This window comes from Schistocerca serialis, chromosome 5 (genome assembly GCF_023864345.2).
Source record: "Schistocerca serialis cubense isolate TAMUIC-IGC-003099 chromosome 5, iqSchSeri2.2, whole genome shotgun sequence".
Taxonomy (NCBI): Eukaryota; Metazoa; Arthropoda; class Insecta; order Orthoptera; family Acrididae; genus Schistocerca; species Schistocerca serialis.
In genome coordinates, this window is record NC_064642.1 from 276,834,977 (window position 1) to 276,859,716 (window position 24,740).

A 24,740-nucleotide genomic window follows, 5' to 3' on the forward strand; every position below is an offset into this window, starting at 1 on the left:
AGCCTCATGTCGTCACGCGTGACCCGGAAAGCTTTCAGACTTGCGGAACGAGCAGCGACTAATTATAGCTGCTGGAGGGAGGGCGCGCGTTGTTAACTGCGCCACATTAAAACGCGCGGCGAGAGCGCGCGGACCGCGCTCGCATGGTTTGGGGAGCAGCTCCTCGCGGCGGTCGGTCGGCAGTTTCCGGAAAGATTCGGGATGGTACGGTGGGGGCGGCTCCGCCCTCGGCCGGCGTGTCGCAGTCGGCCCAGCAGCTGCGCTAGGTGCCGGTCGCTCGTGCAGCACAACTGCACTGGCCGCCGCCGAGCCCCTGGCGACTAGACCACCGCGCTGTGCGGCGTCTCGTCCGTGCCGTGCCCGCGGTCGGCGCACGTTGCTGTTGTCCTGAGACAGCCTCGGTGCTTTGGCTATAAGGCTTCCCGTCGTCGACGCGCACTTAAGCTCGTGGGGGATGCCGCGGGGTGCACCAGCTTAGTGTAACAAGACTTTTAATTAAAATGTATACCGTTCCCTCTCTCATACAAAACCTGCGCCGCGTTCTGCGAATCGATAGCAAACTGCGTAGTCTCCGCTCATGAATTATTCGGGAACGATCGCGTAAAGCGCTGCTCCGATGGACCGCAAAGATCGCGTGAGAAGGAAACCAGTACCATTCGGCTTTCATAACACCAACACTATCACACCTGCAGTTAACCAAAAGCGTCGCAAAGTCAAAAACTGTCTTATTAGGGAGCATAAGTTTTGAAGTGATCTTGATTGAAAGTAAGTCGCAATGATAGACGTGCTGATTTATCTGTTAATTAATTGCGTCTAAATTTTGCGGATGAAATCAAAATGAGACCACGGAAGAAGTATACTTCTCTCCTGAACTGTTGTTGTCTCTGCAACAGAATAGTTTACGTCCTTTTGGTGATCCTTGCCAACGGTATCACTTCAAAGATATTAGACGACGAAACAGGTATGTTATTGTGTTATTTGTACTTCTGAATGAATATGTCATTTAATTTTACTCTCAAGCCTCGGCTGTTGCAACAGCCTCGTAAAATATGATGTTTCAACTTTTCCACATAAAATTAACTACAAAAAGTTCTAACGTGGAATGCCAAGACTGATACGAGTTCATTATTAGTGAATACATATTAATATTAATGAGTGTCATCACGGCACTAAGGAGATGGAAAGGGTCTGTTTACTTTCAACTGGACTATTTCTCTGTGGCCTACGATTATCCAGACGACCATTCATCTCATTTCTGGTTATACGACATCAAATATTTATGTACTTATTCATCTCGCAGAAGGGTTGGAGGAGATGGTTACAAATGATGTCAACAGTGTAGCAAAACTTTCGTTTGTATCCATTCCATGGTATTTTTCATCCATTTAAACGAATTTGCTGTGGGTGCGAAGAATTATTACGTAGAAGTCACAGCGAGATTAAAACTGTTAACCTGTAAAAGCGTATTTTGTGTCGTTTACGTGTGTCAGATCGCTAACGTGTAAGCCGGACCATAATATTCGGTACTGTGACGGCTATCTTTCGTCCTGCACTGTGTACAACATGTAAGAGACACATCAATCACTTACATAATGTTTTACACAAACTGATGTCCTCCCTTGTGCCTGAAATTTAAAGTTAAAAGAAGGCATTTCAGCGTCTATATTGTCGCATAAAGCCGTGAACATTTTATTTACAGTTTGAGTAGCAATTATAAAGGTTACATTCATGCACTTGAACATAGCGTGTCACGTGGTTTACTGCGCTTTCAGTACCTATCATGAGGTCACTGATCTTCGAGATAAATTCATCTGTGGAAATGTCACATCAGACTTCAGTTTTTAATTCATATGGCGAGCTATGTTATTTGTATTATGATCATTTGAAAAAAAATGTAAATATTCTCGTACTCTGTTGTGAGCGTCTCGAAGTGTCAGAGACGGAGACGCCCGTAACATGTATCCAGAGAAAATACTGATGTTTGCTCCTCTTTTGTTCAGTGTTTTCTCCTGAGCTTCTCGAAAACAGTTCATTCAATGGAGGTCGTTTCATGAAACACGGAAAAATATCACGTAGTAGGTCTGGCATGGTTATTATCTGCAAAATCTGAACTGATTGCATATTTGCTACGTATTTTGCCTTCCAGGTCATGAGCTGCTGAAACTTAAAATGAGATGTTAGCAACTATTCATCGAGGTCTTCTTTGTTACAAACTGGATAAAATGTCTGAAATTTGGTTTACTTGGGCACATAATATAACGTCATTGTTGCGTCAGTGGTATCTTGGTTGATAGTGCATGACACGCTAATAATTATACTTGATATGTACCGATTTCTAATGATCATTCCGTAAACAGGAAATTAAGTAAAAACGAAAGAGATTTCTGCAAAAATGCAATTACTTGTATCTGACTACTGAAAAACATATCGCTTTGCCGACAGTAAAACTAAATTATGTTTCTTAGGAATAGTATACAAATAAAGTATTGCTTTAAGTAAACTTTAACATTAGGTTTATTTCAGTAAACCATAGCCAGCTGCCTGAACGAGTGTATCTATTCTAGTTTTGTAGTGGATGTTTCAAAACAGAGGTAATATTTATGATATTTTGTGTTCTTAATAGTATGTGTTACCAGCTAGTTCTGTGACTAGTCTTAGATTCTGAACGTACCTGACGAGCCTCAAAAACTTTATTATGTTAACGAATTTCTTCAGAGAATGCACGGATTAACAGTGTAAGCACGAAATGTATATGTTTGGCTATTGTGAGTGAATATTCCAATAACAAGTGGTCACATCCCGCCCGAATTCATTTGGAATGGACTTCCTTCACAATCTGTTTATATCCAATTAAAGTGTTTGCTACTGAAATAGCAATTTTCATTTGGCGATAAGACTTAACACTTGCTGAAATATCAATTTTCGTTTGGCAGATAAGAGGTAACACTTTCTTACTATCGTTCTTACTGTGACTGTCTTAAGACCAATACATTTATTCCTACAATGTTTAATAAGTAGAAGCTTAAATGATAAATTGTTACAATATTAGACTCCAATAAAAGATTGAATGGATACCGGCATTTTCTCCGTGACTGGTACTCTTACCCGAATCTTTCTTAACAGGAACATCAACAAATATAAATCAAAGGTAATGGAGTGTAATCGAATTAATAAGGTGATAGAGAGGGAAATAGAGTAGGAAAAGAGACACCAAACGTAACAGACAAGCTTTTCTATTTCTGCACCAAAATAATTGACGATGCAGAATTAAAGATGATATAACATCAAACAGGCCATAGGAAGTAGACCCTCTTTTCAAAAGGAGAAACATATTAAAATATTTTATTATAATATTTGCTTAGAGTGTAGTCTTACATGAAAGTTAAACGTGGGCGATAAACACTACAAATAACAAGTGAACATAAACTTGTGCAATGTGATGCTGCAAAAGTGTGCTGAAGGAATAACGAAAATAGAATGACAGATAGAGTACCTAATGAGAGGTTTCGGCAGAATCGGAGAGAAGAAGTTTTTGGTACAGCCTGAATGAAAGAAATTGCAGATTGATAGGACACATGCTGATGCATCGTCGACAATGGAGAGGAGGTTGGTTGGAGGGGTGAGGGGTACTGTGAAAATATAGGTTGCAGTAGTTATGCAGTGATGGAGATGTTTGCACAAATTGGCTAGCGTTGTGATCAGCTTAAGACTTGTCTTTGGACTAGAACCACAACTACAAACTTGGTCACACACAGATCCATGCTAAGTGGAATGAAGGAGTGCTTGCCTAGGCATCAATTTCGATACTACATAATCCACAGACCGAAGCTGTCGATGGATGATAATTGATTATTGATCTTCTCCAAGTCAAGTTGCACTCCAACGTATTCATGATCTGCATCGCATTGCACGTATCCCTGTAGCCACTGACACGCTTCATCCAGTGGAGAACTTACGTTCCGTAATCATTATGCGAGCAGTAGTCGAAGAGCTCACGTCTCTCGTTTCTGCAGCAAGGGTAAAAGTAATTTGAATGACATCGTGATCCTATTCCATGGAGCCATTGAGTTCATAATTTGAATGTGTTGTGGTGACCACGCGTGGTACCATTCGGAGCTTCGTGGTCTGAAATTATGTGAATATCTAAAGTGGTACTGAAGTCATCCATCACTTGGAGTGTTTATTCATTGGCGAAAATGTCGTGAAAGTGAAAATCATATACGAACGAAGGGCGGTTTCATGACGAGACCAGAGAGTTTTTGGCGTCCTCTTCCAGTTTCCTGTCGACTTTCAACGTTTTTTAGTTCTCTAACCGTCTGTCTTGACCTAAAATTTATGAAACCCTAAAACAAAAATTACCTCCAATGCCCCTTCAGCATTAACACCAACGAATGTATCATTTGCGCTTCAAACTCTACTCCACTGTCAGCAAACATTTCACTGCTATCAACGTTTCCACTAAATCGTCTAAAATTTTTATCTTGGATTTTAATACTACTATTACTAATCGGGTGATACAGATTAGCATTTTCATATTTAGAAAACTATTCACCAAATCTATCATCTTCAACGTCATCTTCCTTTTTCCGTTGAATCGCTCGTTTCATATTTTGTGTATAACTTACTTCTACAAGCCGCTCATCGAGTTACATAGAAAGCTGTTTTAAAAGAGGAAAGTAAATAACACTGGCAACGAAAACGAGGGACAACTGGAAAGATGTAAACCTTTATGCGAATTATTTGAACGTTAACTTTACAGCTATACCTAAATGGTCCCCCAACCGTCTTCAACATGGAAACGAACAGGAATGCGTATATGTGTGTGTGTGTGTGTGTGTGTGTGTGTGTGTGTGTGTGTGTGAGAGAGAGAGAGAGAGAGAGAGAGAAAGAGAGAGAGACGCAGAGAGAGAAAGAGAGAGAGAGAGAGAGAGAGTGGGGCGGGGGGGAGGGAGGGGGCGGACTACCGGGCTATGCGTAAATCCAGCGCCTCACCGGGTTTCTAACCACGAACTCCTGTTCTTCGAAAGGAAAGCAGTGGCCTTAAACTGTAGACTATTTGAATATGCCTCCAACTGACACAAACCTTCATTGTTTCTGATGTTTGCACCTATGATTTTTTAGCGCTGGATCCAGAAGTTCTCTCACGGAGAATGTGGGAATAGTACCAGAGGGCGAACGGTGCCGGTGAAGCACTGTAGCTTACATTTTTTATAATGGGCGTTTTTATATGAATGGGGTGAAATGTACTGAAATGAAATTAGTTACCCTCCTCGAATCTGGCAATTCCTTCCTGCGTCCTTCGCACTGTAAACTACTACGTCTAAGCTCTGCTGTCAACCACGCAACTGTCAGCCAATACCAGTCACCGAAAGGTACGTTAGTTGTTTTCCGTACTGTTTACACGGGCATCACCTCTGTGTTGTCAAAATTACCGTCACTAGTGCTCTTTCCTCTATGATTGTAAGGTCTGCTTATAACTTTCTCTCTTTACTTCCTTTATTAAAACCTCTTTATTTAATTCCTCAGTAGGGAGATTTTAACTTCGCGGATGTGTACTGAGCAACAAGTAAAAACTGTGATAAGAGAACGCATGAGCCGGACAAGAGCATGAACGTGAAATTCTTAAGCATTTATTTGTCACAGAGATTACGTCGTACTCCTTCATAGTCCGCAGTACTAGAGTCACTATCCTTTACGTTCACCACATCATCAAAATCATATACACACAATTGGACAACGCACTATTTAGCGGATTTAGTTTCCGAGGAGCTTTTAGCAATTTACTACCTGCAGGACGAAATGTTTCTTTTCTAAAAGATAATGTTTGCCTTGTCTTCCTTCCCTTCGACTTTGGTTTACTTTATTCTGTTTCTCTTATAGAACATTCTTCGAAGGCAATGAGCGATTTTAGATGTTCTGGCCCGCTGCTCTCTTTTCTTAACTAATCGCAATTTTGGAAAAAGGCAAATGTCAGAAAAGAGAGTGTACCTTAACACGCTATTATATTAGATCCTATCAAAAATCAATTCTTAACTGATACCATGAAAGAATAGTTGAGAAACAGTAAACATTTATTTTTTATGTTGCAAAGCACTTCTGCAGCGGCTATCCAATAGAAGTTTCAAGCCAAGTGCAGCCAACACTGAAAAACTTTAAATGCATTCGCCGCTTTTCTGTTCAACTAATCTCCTGAAGTTTTTGTCATGAGGGAATTATTGTTGTCTTCTCCATGAACTATAATTTCCTTTAAGAATTTCTGTTTGGTTTCCTTTACTGCTTCCACTGCATGCGTAACAACAATACGGGACTTTAGCTACAATTGTCTCCCTGCATCTCAACCATTGCCTCCCTGTCATGTCCTTCGACATACAAGTTGAAGAAAAACTAATTTCTCCGTTTGGAGAATATTAAAGAATGTGCTCAATGAACCTTTGTTAAATGCTTTCCAAACGTAAATTACGTTATTGTAGATATGCCTATCTTCAAACTATCTTACCTGACAAAAGTGCCTCACATTTCCTATATCTATTCCGAAACCCAAACTTTGAACGTGTCAGTGAAGGTCTTGTCATCCACACGACGACTGCTGACACACATATCGTCCACAGCAATTAACTCATCGCATGTCTGTTAATGTTACTCTTCGCAAACCATGTTTTTGATAAGATAAAAATATTATTGCACACTTAAGCAATCGTCCGTAACGGAGAGGACTGTCGGTACTAACTAGCTGGAAATTTATTTTTCTGTCAGAGACTGCATACTTCCATTTGCTGTATATGAAATGAACGCAACATTGAGTTAAATGACAAAATACTTAATTAAACTTAACTTCAATGCTCATCTTGCCTATTAAGTCTCCGTGCACTGGCTTTGAAGTACCGGACGTCAACTGGACGTATAACAATCACTCGCCTTTTTCCTTTGCCGCCCTAAGAGCAGACAGCTCATTTACAGTACGAGTGCCATTCGTATGGAGCTCGCAGGGAACAAAACCATGGCAGGCCTGGTGTTGTGTTCTTCAGAATAAAGGGTTCGAAACTGATATTTCATGCGTTATATCTCCAGATATGTTTTATGAACAACAGTCATTTTCTAGATGTGGAATACTGTGGAGAACCTAAGCTAAGGCTATTTTATCCTTCTTGCGCGAGATTGTGTTTTATGAATAACAATCACTTTCTAGATGTGGAAAACTGCAGAGAACCAACGCTAAGATTTTTTATCATTCTTGGGTTTTATACCTTTTTCGTTAAGTTAATCAAGTGAATTTTAGACATATCATTATTTTTTTATCCGTTTTGGTAATATCTGATCCGCTAACTAGCACTCTTTTCTACTTTTAATCATTCCAGAGAGCTTCTTTAACCAATGATTTATATTCTTTCTTCATGACAATTTTTCTAATATACCGCTTCACCTTCCCATGGTAACTTCAGCAGACAAGTTACCTACTGAATAGTCTTAAGCATCCTCTCCTTAAAGTCGCCGTAACACAGCTTGACGTCGGTTTTTTCAGATTTGATTGTTTCCTTTCACTTCTAAGCACTCTAGCTATTAATGGGAAGAATATTCATTTCAAAAACATTTCTCACGAAAGGAGGTTTTCCTGTGAGATGAGAATCAAAGTTTTTAATACGTTCCGTTTGAGAAGATTTTGTGTTTTCTATTTATTACGATGCGAAATTGCTTTATTACTGACGCTTACATTTTATTGTAATAAGTATCTCATTTTAGTAACAGAGCTGGGAAGAAACATTACTAAAATAATTTCTATCTTACTGACGTTCCTTCAGTGCAAATTTAGCCCTGAACTGACCTAAAACTGTACCTGATGTTGTAACGGAGGATATCCTAAAGAATATTTCAATTAGTTTTGCAAGTTGATTTAATTAAAAGTCAAGATAAATAGAAATGAGTAGTACTAAAAATTTATAATAATTTCTCTTTATCAGTTAGAAAACCAAATGACAACATTTGTAAACAAGTAAATTTTCGGTAAAATGGGCATAGATCTCCCACCAAATACTATTCTTTAATGTGTTTGCGTAGATAATGTGAGCTGTAATGTATGCTGCTGTGCTTCTATCTAAATGTTGACGAGTTTTATCCTGATGTGCGGAACAAACAAAATGAGCCACTGAGAACCATAGGCCGCCGAAACACAGACAAAAGTTTCCGGGAATAGCAGATGATTGAAAAAATCAAATTTGTAGACAAACCAGCAGTCTCATAGCTCTGACTTGTTTTGAAGCAAGTCTCAACATTGTATATTTCCTATGAAAAATAAGGTACCCGCTTTGTCTTATAACATAGTAACTAATATTTAGGATTATTTTGGTTCTTGTTGTTCACACACAAAATATCGCTATATCGACTAGTGACATAGCGTTTTTTGATAGCTGTGAAGTTTGTCAAACTAGAATCAGAACATAAAGAGCAGATGTTAAATGCACCAGCACAGAGTTATAAGCTTTTCCAACATTGCAAAGTCCTTGTTATCATCACTCTGTGGCTTTATGTTCAGATAAACCTGCCGATGAACCTGCGATTGCGAAGGACTACTGCTACGTACATCATGTAGGAACTAAACTGTGTTGCCAATCTCAAATAAAATTTGAGCAGAACAAAGCAACCAAATGATGCTTCGACCTTTGCGCCTGTATGGAAATGAATATCAGCGAAATCGGTGAGAATGTTTTCCTCGAATTTTCATACACACTTTGTGAGCTGACACATAAAGAAGGTGGCGTAGATAAAAGTAGCCCGTATAAGTACAACGAACTGGTGTGAAATTACAGAAACGAAGAGCTGAAATGGACTTACTGTTTATTTACAATGAAAAATGTAGTGAGAAGTACATTAACAAAAGGTTCTGAAAGTGACCCCTTCCATCATCAGTACACAGCTGTGCACATCTAAGCTTATTCAGATACAACTGGCTTGAAGTTCGGACTTTGATGACGGCAGCTTCAATGCTGATGTTGTCTTTCAGCTCCTTTATTTCGTGTGGATTTGTTTCTAAGACGTTGCTCTTCAAGTGCTCCTACAGGAAAAAATCACATGTTACTAGATCCGTCTAACGTGGTGGCCATAAATGTGTACTGACACTTCGTTCCTCAATGAAGACATCATGGTCTCGTTTTAAGGATACCTTACACGTGTGGAACTTAGCCACAACTTGCTGGAAGAAGCTGTACTGTCTTTCACATTCAGTGAGCGGAGAGAAAAAGGCAACGAAAATTTATATATCTGCAAGCTCGCTGAGGGTAGTGTCAAGCTGGCCTTATTGGCCGAGCGGTTCTAGGCACTACAGTCTGGAACCGCCCGACCGCTACGGTCGCAGGTTAGAATCCTGCCTAGAGCATCGATGTGTGTAATGTCCTTAGGTTAGTTAGGTTTAAGTTCTAGGGGACTAATGACCTCATATGTTATGTCCCATAGTGTTCAGAGCTATTTTTTTTATAGTGCTAAAAAACATCGTTCCAATTATGTGCGTTCCTCTTACACAGCATCACACGCTGATTTTTTCATCTTGGGGTGGTTGTTCCCACACAAGGTTAGGGTTCCCCGTTGCCCAGTACGTCGTGGCCTGTGAAATATTAAAATATACTTCATCACTCATGATGTAATGTAAAGGATCTAACAAATTACCGTTTACATTATTGAGAAGTGACTTGCAGTAATCCACACTCTGATGACTTCATCCTGCCGCAACTGCTCTACAGCCGTCTCATGATATTACTTCAAATTAAGAGTTATCAATATCCACTGGGAGCAACTCCTATTTACATGAGCTTGTTGGGCCAGGTTACATTTAGAATTCTTTGGGCTCTGAATAGTTTATTTTTTTTGTCATCAGTCTACTGACTGGTTTGATGCGGCCCGCCACGAATTCTTTTCCTGTGCTAACCTCTTCATCTCAGAGTAGCACTTGCAACCTACGTCCTCAATTATTTGCTTGACGTATTCCAATCTGTCTTCCTCTACAGTTTTTTCCCTCTACAGCTCCCTCTAGTACCATGGAAGTCACTCCCTCATGTCATAGCAGATGTCCTATAATCCTGTCCCTTCTCCTTATCAGTGTTTTCCACATATACCTTTCCTCTCCGATTCTGCGTAGAACCTCCTCATTCCTTACCTTATCAGTCCACCTAATTTTCAACATTCGTCTATAGCACCATATCTCAAATGCTTAGATTCTCTTCTGTTCCGGTTTTCCCACAGTCCATGTTTCACTACCATACAATGCTGTACTCCAGACGTGCATCCTCAGAAATTTCTTCCTCAAATTAAGGCCGGTATATGATATTAGTAGAATTCCCTTGGCCAGAAATGCCTTTTTTGCCATAGCGAGTCTGCTTTTGATGTCCTCCTTGCTCCGTCCGTCATTGGTTATTTGAATGCCTAGGTAGCAAAATTCCTTAACTTCATTGACTTCGTGACCATCAATCCTGATGTTAAGATTCTCGCTGTTCTCATTTCTACTACTTCTCATTACCTTCGTCTTTCTCCGATTTACTCTCAACGCATACTGTGTACTCATTACACTGTTCATTCCGTTCAGCAGATCATTTAATTCTTCTTCACTTTCACTCAGGATACCAATGTCATCAGCGAATCGTATCATTGATATCCTTTCACCTTGTATTTTAATTCCACTCCTGAACCTTTCTTTTACTTCCATCATTCCTTCCTCGATGTACAGATTGAAGAGTAGGGGCGAAAGGCTACAGCCTTGTCTTACATCCTTCTTAATACGAGCTCTTCGTTCTTGATCGTCCACTCTCATTATTCCCTCTTGGTTGTTGTACATATTGTAGATGACCCGTCTCTCCCTATTGCTTACCCCTACTTTTTTCAGAATCTCGAACATCTTGCACCATTTTATATTGTCGAACGCTTTTTCCAGGTCGACAAATCCTATGAACGTGTCTTGATTTCCTGAAGCCAAACTGATCGTCACCTAGCGCATTTTCAATTTTATTTTCCATTTTTCTGTATATTATTCTTGTAAGCAGTTTGGATGCATGAGCTGTTAAGCTGATTGTGCGATAATTCTCGCACTTGTCAGCTCTTGCCATCTTCGGAATTGTGTGGATGATGCTTTTCCGAAAGTCATATGGTATGTCGCCAGACTCATATATTCTACACACCAACGTGAATAGTCGTTTTGTGGCCACTTCCCCCAATGATTTTAGAAATTCTGATGGAATGATATCTATCCCTTCTGCATTATTTGACCGTAAGTCCTCCAAAGCTCTTTTAAATTCCGATTCTAATACTGGATCCCCTATCTCCTCTAAATCGACTCCTGTTTCTTCTTCTATCACATCAGACAAATCTTCACCCTCATAGAGGCTTTCAATGTATTCTTTCCACCTATCTGCTCTCTCCTCTGCATTTAACAGTGGAATTCCCGTTGCACTCTTAATGTTACCACCGTTGCTTTTAATGTCACCAAAGGTTGTTTTGACTTTCCTGTATGCTGAGTCTGTCCTTCCGACAATCATATTTTTTCGATGTCTTCACATTTTTCCTGCAGCCATTTCGTCTTAGCTTCCCTGTACATCCTATTTATTTCATTCCTCAGCGACTTGTATTTCTGTATTCCTGATTTTACCGGAACATATTTGTACTTCCTCCTTTCATCAATCAACTGAAGTATTTATCTGTTACCCATGGTTTCTTCGCAGCTACCTTCTTTGTACCTATGTTTTCCTTCCCAACTTCTGTGATGGACCCTTTTAGAGATGTCTATTCCTCTTCAACTGTACTGCCTACTGCGGTATACTTTATTGCTGTAACTATAGCTTTAGAGAACTTTAAACGTATCCCGTTATTCCTTAGTACTTCCGTATCCCACTTCTTTGCGTATTGATTCTTCCTGACTAATGTCTTGAACTTCAGACTACACTTCATCACTACTATATTGTGGTCTGAGTCTATATCTGCTCCTGGGTACGCCTGACAATCCAGTATCTGATTTCGGAATCTCTGTCTGACCATGATGTAATCTAATTGAAATCTTCCCGTATCTCCCGGCCTTTTCCAAGTATACCTCCTCCTCTTGTGATTCTTGAACAGGGTATTCGGTATTACTAAGTGAAACTTGTTGCAGAACTCAATTAGTCTTTCTCCTCTTTCATTCCTTGTCCCAAGCCTATATTCTCCTGTAACCTTTTCTCCTACTCCTTCCCCTACAACTGTATTCCAGTCGCCCATGACAATTAGATTTTCGACCCCCTTTACATACTGCATTACCCTTTCAATATCCTCATACACTTTCTCTATCTGTTCATCTTCAGCTTGCGACGTCGGCATGTATACCTGAACTATCGTTGTCGGTGTTGGTCTGCTTTCAATTCTGATTAGAACAACCCAGTCACTGAACTGTTCACAGTAACACACCCTCTGCCCTACCTTCCTATTCATAACGAATCCTACACCTCTTATACCATTTTCTGCTGCTGTTGATATTACCCGATACTCATCTGACCAGAAATCCTTGTCTTCCTTCAACTTCACTTCACTGACCCCTACTATATCTAGACTGAGCCTTTGCATTTCCCTTTTCAGATTTTCTAGTTTCCCTACTACGTTCAAGTTTCTGAAATTCCACGCCACGACTCGTAGAACGTTATCCTTTCGTTGATTATTCAATCTTTTTCTCATGGTAACCTCCTCCTTGGCAGTCCCCTCCCGGAGATCCGAATGGGGGACTATTCCGGAATATTTTGCCAATGGAGAGATCATCATGACAGTTCTTCAATTACAGGCCACATGTCCTGTGGATACACGTTACGTGTCTTTAATGCAGTGGTTTCCCTTCCCTTCTGCATTCTCTTGTCGTTGATCATTGCTGATAATTACCTGGCGAATATCTGGAATAAGTTCTGGTTTGTGAACTCAAGGAATTCTTCGTTGTTTTACATTTTGCACAGATCAGAATGTGCGCAAATTTTTATAGAGGCTCAGTATTGCTCTCCTTTGGTAGACCTCTACTCGGATACTTGACCCAGAAATATCCGAAATATTCGCGAATTTCCTTAATCGAAACTGTTTTCACATATACACCCGCAATTTCAATTTCTCTCTTCTCCCTCTCTCTCTCTCTCTTTTTTTTTTTTTTTATTAGAAAGTCATTTAGCAGATCGCAAAGAGAAACGTCTATCTTCACTGATAAAGTAAGCTGAAATGCTTACATAAGAAAGTTAACAATCGATTATTGCATGAAACTGTCTTTGTTGTAGCTCCTTATTTTAGGACGCGAAGCAGTGAATTCACATTGAACTGGAATACGACCCTGTAGAAAAAACTGGTTCATCATAAGGTCAACAGATGTCAGAAGCATGCACATCTCCGCAAATTTCAAGATTGATGACGGTGAGCTGTAGGCCCTAATGGTTCAGTCTGGGTCGACGTATTATTGTGCAATGGGTGCATCACTGCAAAAAGTAATTCCAAATAACGCCATTGCGGGTGAATCTTTTTCTGTATCATGTACATTCAGGCATGACATGGTTCTGTATTTCCAGTGTCTGATCAACCACTTCATACAATATTGTGATACTGTCCTCGCCATGGTAGCTTTTCACGCCCTGGTTGCTCTATACTATCTTCTAAGACCACATTCTTTATCTAACTGAGCTCACACACATCAGGAAAAAAATCCTGGCCACTTTGTAGCGCTGTACACTATGCAGACTGGCTCCAGGCAGTCATTTAACTCTCCAACGCTGATGCATGTCATGGCTGTGAATGGTGTGCATGTGCGCAGTACAAATGGGTTTTCCCCACTGAAGTGTATTGGGACATTTTCTGTTCATGTTATATATTAATGACTTTCTAGATAATATTATTAGTAACCTGAAACATTTTGTAGATGATACAGTTGTCTCTGAAGAAGCTGTATAAATATTCACTGAGATCTTGATACGATTTTTTAGTGGTACAACGATTGTCAACGTGCTTAAAATGTTCAGAAATGTAAAATTGTACTCTTGACAAAACGAAAAAACCGTAGTTCCTGTGACTCTAATATCAGTGAGTCACTTTTGGAATCGGCCCACTCATACAAATGCGTGAGTATAACAATTTGCATGGATATGAATAGAAATGATCACATAGACTCAGGCGTGGATAAAGCAGATGGTAGACCTCGGCGTATTGGTAGAACAATGGTAAAGTGCAGTCGGTCTACTAAGAACATTTCTTAAAAATCACAGGTGAGACCAATTCTACAATACTGCTCAAGTGTGTGGGACCCGTACCATATACTGCTAACACGGGATCTGGAATGTATACAGAGAAGGGAAGCACGAATGGTCACAGGTTTATTCGAAGCGTGGAAGAGTGTCGCAGAGTTACTGAAGGACCTGAACTGCAAGCCTCTTCAAGATAAACGTCAATTATTCTGAGAAAGTCTATTAACAAAGATTCAATAACCAGCTTTAAATGATAACTAGGAACTTGCTACAAACTCCTACGTATAGCTCCAATAGGGGTCGTGAGAATAAGGTTAGAATAATTACAGTACGCACAGAGACATTCAAACCATATTCTTCCTACACTCCAGACGTTAAGGGAACCAGAAGATACACTGATAACTGGTGCCTTCTGCTGTGCACTTGATGGTGGTTTGCAGTACATAGATGTAGATGTAGATGGGAAAAAGCGATCGTATCCAGACGCGCCCAATCGCTGAAATTGACCAATCTGATGGTGCATCAACGTAGACTGTATAACGTGTCTACCAGGGATGGTGTATCATTCGCAGCCAAGTGACTCGCCTGAAGTGCAGCACGCGTAAAACCTACTAATAGACAGTGGTCGGAGGCGGGTATCACGCCTTCTCACTGACAATCGGTTTCAAACTAGACTGGGATTTGAGCTGTAAGTGACTTCAGGTCCATTATTTTCCAGTTTCCGACCGAATATTCTGAAGGGAACCCAATGCCATGGAACTATAGACATTTAGAGTATGTCACTTCACATATGGTCATTGATCACTGCACCCCATCTTTTTCTCTGGTCAGTAAGCACAGTGGTCAGGAGCTGTCCGGAGCCGTGTAGTGTAGTTTATATGGGAATTTGCCTCTTTTCGAATGATTCCAGGCGTTGAGCGCGTCGACAACCCAGTGATACGTGAGGAGAATATAGCTTGAGTCATAAATGGTTCATTGGTGCATTGTGATTTATTTTTACCATGAGTTGGGTCCACTTATTCAAGATACCACGAACATGAACTAGCAGGCACGGATCGATCGGTAAGGCGGGGGAGGGGGGGGGGGGGGTGTCAAACCGGGGTATCTCTTCCGGGCGGCAATTTCAGGTGGAGGCAAATTCCTATTCTTGAAGAAAGAAATCCTTGTTTCACAAAGCGCCTAGCATTCAGCGCAGGTTGGTCTATCAATTATTTATATGAGTTTGAAATGTATCCCAGTTGGTTTTTGAACATTTTTGATCACATTCTAAGCTGATTTCTGTAAGAAATGTAAGTTGATTTTCGAATATGTGCATAGTATACATGATGTCTCTGGCAGGTGAATCCCTATGGCATCTAGAAATAAAATACTTTCCTGAAGGCAAAAGGAGGCGATGAAATAAGAGCGGAGAAGTATAAACGCGAACGAGCGAATGCGAATCACTGTTTGTTTTTGTGGTCGATTGGATGTGTCAAAGACCAGCGTTGTTATAATTATTAGCGAAGTCCATAGATGGAGACCGCCATAGTGAACATAAACAACTAACAGGATCAACAGTTAAAAAAGAAAAAAAAAGAAAAAAACGACGAATTATCTTCACAGTGTATCCAAGGAAATGAAATTTTGACAGAAAACTTTTGCCAGATCAATAAACTACTGAGGAGCAGTTGAACAGTCCCTGGTTATCAGCCACTTTAAGATCTGTTCTCGGAATAGCCCGGACAACGCGATGTACGAACATGTAACAACGCCTAACCGGAGAATAAACACAGTGTAATTGAACCGGTGATTCTGGCAGAGTCAGCGAAGTTAACTGGAGAATAAGTGACGACAATGGCGGGAATTTTACAGAATTGGAGATGACAAGATTGTTAATACAAGGAAGGAGAAGAAACGGGGACACCACACAAATTACACTATGTGATCAAAAGTATCCCGACCCCTAACTGAAAATGACTTACACGTTCGTGGCGCCCTCCATCGGTATTGCTGGAATTCAGTATGGAGTTGGCCCACCCTTAGCCTTGACGACAGCTTCCACTCTCGCAGGCAGACGTTCAATCTGGTGCTGGAAGGTTTCTTGTTGAATGGTAGTCCATTCTTCATGGAGTGCTGCACTGAGGAGAGGTGTCGGTGTCGGTCGGTGGGGCCTAGCACGAAGTTGGCGTTCCAGAACACACCAACCGTGTTCTACAGGAATCAGGTGAGGACTTTGAGCAGGCCACTCCATTATAGGGATTTTATTGCTGTGTAACCTCTCCGCCACAGGCCGTGCATTATGAAAAGATGCTCGATCGTGTTAAAGGATGAAATCGTCGTCCCCGAATTGCTCGTCAACATTGGGAAGCAAGAAGGTGCTTAAAACTTAAATTGTAGGCCTATGCTGTGGCAGTGTCACGCAAACAACAAGGGATGCAAGCTCCCTTCAGTGAAAAACACGATCACACCAGAACAGCACCACCTCCGAATTTTACTGTTGGTACTACACACGCAGGCAGATGATATTCACCGGGCATTCCCCATACCTACACTTTGGCATCGGATCGCCACATTGTGTACCGTCATTCGTCACTTTACACAACGTTTTTTTTCCACTGTTCAATCGTCCAATGTTTATGCTCCTTACACCAACCGAGGCGTTGTTTGGCATTTACTGGCATGATTTGTTGCTTTTGAGCAGCCACTCCACCATGATATCCAAGTTCTCTCACCTCTCCCCTAAATGTCATAGTACTTGCAGTGGATCCTGATGCAGTTTGGAATTCCTGTATCATGGTCTGCATAGATACCTGCCTATTACACATAACGATCCTCTTCCACTGTCGGCGGTCTCTGTTAATCAACAGACGAGGTCGGCCTGTACGCTTTTGTGGTGTACGTATCCCTTCACATTTCCACTTCACTATCACATCAGACACAGTGGATCTTGGGATGCTTAGGAGTTTGAAAATCTCGCGTACAGACGTATGACGCAAATGACACCCATTCACCTGACCACGTTTGAAGTCCGTGAGTTCCTCGCAGTGAACCTTTCTGCTCTCTCACGATGTCTAAAGACTACTGAGGTCGCTGATATGGACTGCCTGGTGGTAGGTCACAGCACAATGCACCTAATATGAAAAACGTATGTTTTTGGGGGTGTCCGGATACTTTTGATCACAGAGTTTATATGGAAGAAAATGACGAATCGCAATTTACATAAAAACTTCTTACTACTACTTCCCGATCTCAAGCTTGTGAAGCCGGAATATATGAATGAAATGTGAAGCTATTTCCTAACATAAATTTTTGCTTATAGTAGGTCTAATAGGCATTTGATATTGGTACTTCGTAAATTGTATTCTGTCGTACTATTTAGTGACGCGTATTGAAATGGCTGCAATGTTGGAAAGATCTAATTAGTTTTATCTAGCTGACAGTGACAAAACAGACGTCATGAAATCGAGAAAGCACGTCAGTCTTGGGTACTATTCGCATTAACAGTTTCTTCCGTATTGGACAGCGACATTTTGATTTTTCATGTAGCAAAACGTGTGATGAACATTGATGACGTAATAGATTCTGTCGCAGGAAGGAAGCACGATTTGTGAAGCTGTAGCAAAATTGTAGGGAAAAAAAATTGTGGGACCTAAGAATTGAAGAAATGTGTATTGCTTTGCTTCTCTCTTGTCTTTATTGGTTACTTTATGTAACACAAAAGAGAGGTATTAGCTAACAGGCAATAAAGAGTGGAAATTTTGTGAAGATTTATTATTATCCCGGTCACACATAATACTGTCCAGTATTAATTGTGAGTTTTTTAAAGGGGGCCGATTGTGAGCAGGAGAGGCACCACAGGAGACTTTAATTTCCGCTGTCCTGAATACAGGCTTGATGGCTTCCATTTCAAAACATGCACGTTTGAATTCCACACAGCGAAATACAGTGACACGTGACACAAGAATGCTGTGTGAAGACGTGTGGCACTGCATATTGGCACACTTAAACCCAATAACATCTCTTACATGTCATCGAACATATATACTTTATATATCAAACTCTTCAGAAAGATCTGCGCTACAGAGTGAGACATTTTCGAAAAATTGACGTTTTTTAAAATTTTGGTGTCCTATCTGAAACGCTCGATGGGAGGGGGCAGGGCGCCACTGGCAAGTTCAGAAATAGATTCCGGGCCGTGAACTACGATAATTACTATAGGTGGTCAAGTGTTGCTGTTTCTTCTACATTTCCATGATGCCAGGCCCTCTGCCAGGCACTTTATTGTGAATAGCAGAGCAGTCACGTAGATCTAGATGAATGCGCTGTGGACACTCCCGTCTTCCAGGAGTAGAATTGCAGTGGTCACGGAGCTGCACTCATACGTTCTCGGTTTGATGCAATATCATGCAGACCATCGCCCCTCAAATAGCCTGGCTAAATCATCCGATCTTATTCCCGCAGAGAGTGTTTCAGAATATTTGGAACAGAAGGGGCAACTTAGCAATAAATATTCGGGCTATTTGGTAAAGGTACAGTGTCATATCATAAGCTAGAGGTTTCCACTGCAAATGGGAAACTGTGTGGTTTTTTGACCGAACTGAAGCCATTATCAAGGGTTACAAGGTATTTGCGAAATGTATTCTGTGGGTGACTGTTTTTCTGCTCAGTGTGCATACTACGAGACATGATATATTTACATGTCGTTTCTGGTAGGCAGATGTTACAAAAAGTCGACCTGGTAACATGGCCCTGTGAATATCTTGGAGTTACTAACCTAGCGGCCTCAAGTGGAATAACCATAAAAAATAAACAATTAGAGAAGCAGATGCCAGACAAAGATTCGTAGGAAGAATCTTACGGAAATGTGACTCATCCACGAAGTAAATAGCTTACTAGCAACTTGATCAATAGATTTGGCTCTAAGCATTATGGGACTTAACATCTGAGGTCATCAGTCCCCTATACTTAGAATAACTTAAACCTAACTAACCTAAATACATCGCACACAGCCATGCCCGAGGCAGGATTCGAACCTGCTACCGTAGCAGCAGCGTGGTTCCAGACTGAGCGCCGAGAACCGCTCGGCCACAACGTGTTCGATAGATTCTTGCGAGTTATTCATCAGTCTGGGTTCCTCACCAGGTGTGACTGATAGAAGAGATAGATAACATGGAAAGAAAAGGGACGTTTTTCATTACGGGACTGTTTAGTCGGTGTGAGAGTCTTATAGAGATTTTAACAAACTCTCGTGACAGACGCTACAAGAGAAGCACTGTGCATCTGCAGGGGATTTACTACTGTAATTTCGAGACAGAAGAAGACAGAGAAGAATCTCACAGCACATTAACCTCTTCCACATACGTCTCGCGAAATGACCACGACGAGAAAAGTCGGGGAATTACAGTTAAGCCGGCCGTGGTAGCCGAGCGGTTCTATGCGCTTCGGTCTGGAACCGCGCGACCGCTGCGGTCGCTGGTTCTAATCATGCCTCGGGCATGGATGTGTGTGAAGTCCTTAGATTAGTTAGTTTTAAGTAGTTCTAAGTTCTTGGGGACTGATGACCTCAGATGTTAAGTCCCATAGTGCTCAGAGCCAATTACAGCTAATGCAGAGGCTAACCGTGAATCATTCTTCCCACGGGTTATTCGTGAGTGAAACAGGGAATATCTGATCAGTTATTGATACCAGAAGTACCGTCCGTCAGTCAGTTAAGTGGATCAATCATCCCTGGACATTTCTGATTCGTTTTGCCGCTGTGGAAGTTAAGTGTGAGTATATCATAGTTGTTTATTGTTTGTGCAACAATGTGTCTGCTAGGCGAATCTAGTGCATTACGGTTCTCAAATCGCTGTAATAATTCCCATTCCAGATGATGGGGTAAGTTGATTGTTTGTGTTGCCATAACGTTGAAGGCAACTCCACGACCGAACGCATATGTCTGTAGACCTTCCTTATACAGCGTTACTGTGAATGCCTCAGATTGACATCATAGGGATAATCGCTTTTGATTTTGAATTTGAAGAACGTCATCTTTAGCACTACTGTATTTTAGTAGTTTACTGATTATAGTGTTTTTCCGATTTGGATGCGTAATAACTTTTGCTCGCGATCCGTGTATTCTGTACCTTGATTGGTGTCTAGGGTTCCTGTTTGGTGCCCGGACGTTGTTGATGTGTATTTCAAAATTATCAATAGTACCTGTATGATATTACGTGCGTATTTATCCCGTCCTATGCATGTGGCCTGTAATTGGAGAAGTGTCATGATGGTCTTTCCATAGGCAAAAGATTCCGAAATAGTCCTCCATCCTAATCTCCGAGAGGGGACTGCCAATGGGGAGGTTACGATGAGAAAAAGAACTAATAGTCAACCGAAGGACAATCTTCTACGAGTCAGACCATGGAACGTCAGCAGCATAAACGTCGTAGGGAAACTAGAAAATCTGAAAAGGGAAATGCGAAGGCTTTGTCCAGATATAGTAGGGGCCAGTAACGTGAAGTGGAAAGAAGACAAGGATTTCTGGTCAGATAAGTATAGGGTAATACGCACAGCAGCAGAAAATGATATGGCGGGAGTAGGATTCGTTATGAATAGGAAGGTTGGGCAGAGAGTCTGTTACTGTGAATAGTGACAGGATTGTTCTTACCAGAAACGACAGCAAACCAACACCGACAACGATGGTTCAGGTATACATGCCAACGTCGCAAGCTGAAAATAAAGAGATAGAGAAAGTGTACGAGGGTACTGAATGGGTAATTCAGTACGTAAAGGGACATGAAAATCTAATAGTTACTGGAGACTGGAATGCAGTTGTAAGAGAAGGAGCAAAGGAAAAGGTTGCGCGAGAACATGGGTTTGAGGCCAGAAATGAGAGAGGAAAACTGATAATTGAGTTCAGTAACAAGTTTCTTCTAGTAATAGCGAATACTCTGTTCAAGATTCACAAGAGGAGGAGGTATACTTGGAAAAGGCCGGGTGAAACGGGAAGATTTCAGTTAGATTACATCATGGTCAGACAGAGATTCCGAAATCCGATACTGGATTGTAAAGCATACCCAGGAGCAGACATAGGCTCAGATCAGAATATAGTAATTATGAAGAGTAGGCTGAAGTGTAAGACATTTAATAGGAAAAATCAATACGCAAAGAAGACAGATAAGGCTGCACTAAGGAATGACCAGATATGGTCGAAGTTCTCTACGGCTATAGATACAGCAATAAGGAATAGCGCAGTAGGTAGTACAGTTGAAAAGGAAGGGACATCTCTAAAAACGGCAATCACATAAGTTCTGAAGAAAAACATAGGTAAAAAGAAGGTAACTACGAAAACACCATGGGTAACAGAAGAAATATTTCAGGTGATCGATGAAATAAGAAAGTATGGAATGTGCATAGGTAATTCAGGAATACTGAAATACGAGTCGCTGAAGAATGAAATAAATAGGATGTGCAGGGAAGCTAAGAAGAAATTGCTACAGGAGAAATGTGAAGACATCGAAAAAGAAATGATTGTCGGAAGGACAGACTCATCATACAGGAAAGTCAAAACCACCTTCAATCTTATTAAAAGCGAGGGTGATAACATTAAGAGTTCATCGGGAACTCCACTGTTAAATGCAGAGGAGAGAGCGAATAAGTAGAAGGAATACGTTGAAGCGTCTATGAGGGGGCAAATGTGTCTGATGTGATACAAGAACAAACAGGAGTCGGTGTAGAATCAGAATTTAAAAGAGCTTTGATCAGGTAAGGCACAAGGGATCGATAACATTCGATCAGAGTTTCTTAAATGACTGGAGGAAGTGGAAACAGAACGATTATGCATGTTGGTGTGTAGAATGTATGAGTTTAACGACATACCATCCGACTTTCGGAAAAACATCATCCACACAATGCCAAAGACGGAAAGAGCTGACAAGTGTGAAAATTACCGCACAATCAGCTTAACAGCCTAATTATCTAAGTTACTTACAAGAATAATATACAGAAGAATGGAAAATAAAATTGAGGATGCCCTACATTACGATCAGTTCGGCCTTAGGAAATGTAAAGGCACGAGAGAGGCAATTCTGGCGTTGCTGTTAATAATGGAAGCAAGACTAAAGAAAAATGAAGACACGTTCATATAATTTATTGACCTGGAAAAAGCGTTCGACAATGTAAAATGCTGAAAGGTGTTCGAAATTCTGAGAAAAGTAGGGTAAGCTTCAGGGAGAGACGGGTCATATACAATATGTACAACAGCCAAGAGGGAATAATAAAAGTGGACGACGAAGAACGAAGCGCTCGTACAACAAAGGGTTAAGACAGGGACGTAGCCTTTTGCCCCTACTGTTCAATGTGTACGTCGAGGAAGCAATGATGGAAATAAAAGAAATGTTCAGGAGTAGAATTAAAATTCAAGGTGAAAGGACATCAATGATATGATTCGCTGATGACATTGCTATCCTGAATGAGAGTGAAGAATTACATGATCTGCTGATCGGTATGAGTAGTCTAATGAGTAAACAGTTTGGACTGAGAGTAAATCGAAGAAAGACGAAATAATGAGAAGTAGTAGAAATGAGAACAGCAAGAAACTTAACATCACGATTGATGGTCACGAAGTAAATGAAGTTAAGGAAAAGCAGACTAGCAATGTCAAAAATGGCATTCCTGGTCAAGAGAGGTCTACTAATATCAAATATCGGCCTTAATTTCTGGGGATGTACGTCTAGAGTACAGCATTGTATGGTAGTGAAAAAAAAAATGTTCAAATGTGTGTGAAATCTTATGGGACTTAACTGCTAAGGTCATCAGTCCCTAAGCTTACACATTACTTAACCTAAATTATCCTAACGACAAACACACACACCCATGCCCTAGGGAGGACTCCAACATCCGCCGGGACCAGCCGCACTATGGTAGTGAAGCCTGGGCTGTGGGAAAACCGGAAAAGAAGAGAATCGAAGCATTTGAGATGCGCTGCTACAAACAAATGTTGAAAATTACCTGGAGTAATCAGATAAGGAATGAGGAGGTTATGCACAGTGGAAAACACTGATAAAGAGAAGGGACAGGATGATAGGACATCTGTTAAGTCATAGGGGAATGACTTCCGCGGTATTAGAGGGAGTTGTAGAGGCAACAGCTATAGGGGAAGACAGAGATTGGAATACATCCGGCAAATAGTTGAGGATGTAGGTTGCAAATGCTACTTTGAGATGAAGAGGTTGGCACAGGAGAGGAATTCGTGGAGGATCGCACCAAACGAGTTAGAAGAGTGATGAACAAAAATGCGTAGGTGCGCCAGGCACTGCAGTTGTGAGTTCGATCAGATGCATTCCCGTGTCGCGCTGTATCTTGTTGAAGAACTGTCATATCTCTTGCATGGAGAATACTTGCGTTTGTTTGCAAGTCGTATAATGTTACGCTTCTATAGCACATGGCTATACTAGAGTCTGTGAAATTATGCTTCTTGTGTAAACCGACATTGTTTTCCCTCTCCCTTCCCTTCTGTTCTCCTGTAAGACTTCCAAAGGTGATGGACGACTGTTTAAGGGTTCTACGCACATCCTATTTTTTTCTTGTATCGATGCGTCAAACGTTGTCCTATTGTGCTGTTTTCGGATACTATCAGCATATTTGAAGATTTTTTACGTCGAAGTGGCACGATTTTCCGTCCAGTTTATTCGTGCACGCGACATGATTTATCCTCATGTAGGACGTTATGTATTTGTAGGATCTTGTGTGTTCTTTATTTAAATTGGACGAATCGTGTTTAAATGTTTATACAAACTGCGTACACATTATTATGCCCATTTAAAAGCGGTTACTTCAGCAGTGTTCTCGGTCGTGTGGCCTCATTACATACACTCCTGGAAATTGAAATAAGAACACCGTGAATTCATTGTCCCAGGAAGGGGAAACTTTATTGACACATTCCTGGGGTCAGATACATCACATGATCACACTGACAGAACCACAGGCACATAGACACAGGCAACAGAGCATGCACAATGTCGGCACTAGTACAGTGTATATCCACCTTTCGCAGCAATGCAGGCTGCTATTCTCCCACGGAGACGATCGTAGGGATGCTGGATGTAGTCCTGTGGAACGGCTTGCCATGCCATTTCCACCTGGCGCCTCAGTTGGACCAGCGTTCGTGCTGGACGTGCAGACCGCGTGAGACGACGCTTCATCCAGTCCCAAACATGCTCAATGGGGGACAGATCCGGAGATCTTGCTGGCCAGGGTAGTTGACTTACACCTTCTAGAGCACGTTGGGTGGCACGGGATACATGCGGACGTGCATTGTCCTGTTGGAACAGCAAGTTCCCTTGCCGGTCTAGGAATGGTAGAACGATGGGTTCGATGACGGTTTGGATGTACCGTGCACTATTCAGTGTCCCCTCGACGATCACCAGTGGTGTACGGCCAGTGTAGGAGATCGCTCCCCTCACCATGATGCCGGGTGTTGGCCCTGTGTGCCTCGGTCGTATGCAGTCCTGATTGTGGCGCTCACCTGCACGGCCCCAAACATGCATACGACCATCATTGGCACCAAGGCAGAAG

At 41.4% G+C, this 24,740-nt stretch overlaps 1 protein-coding gene across 1 annotated transcript in view; it reads left to right on the plus strand.

Moving 5' to 3' along the window:
• Positions 1 to 259: 259 nt before the first annotated feature.
• LOC126481898 (nephrin-like) overlaps positions 260 to 24,740 on the plus strand; it is a 462,484-nt gene continuing 438,003 nt past the window's right edge. The window contains exon 1 of the mRNA XM_050105856.1: positions 260 to 961. Coding sequence (XP_049961813.1) covers positions 838 to 961 — 124 coding nt within the window. The 5' untranslated portion in view covers positions 260 to 837. The remainder of the gene's footprint in view (positions 962 to 24,740) is intronic.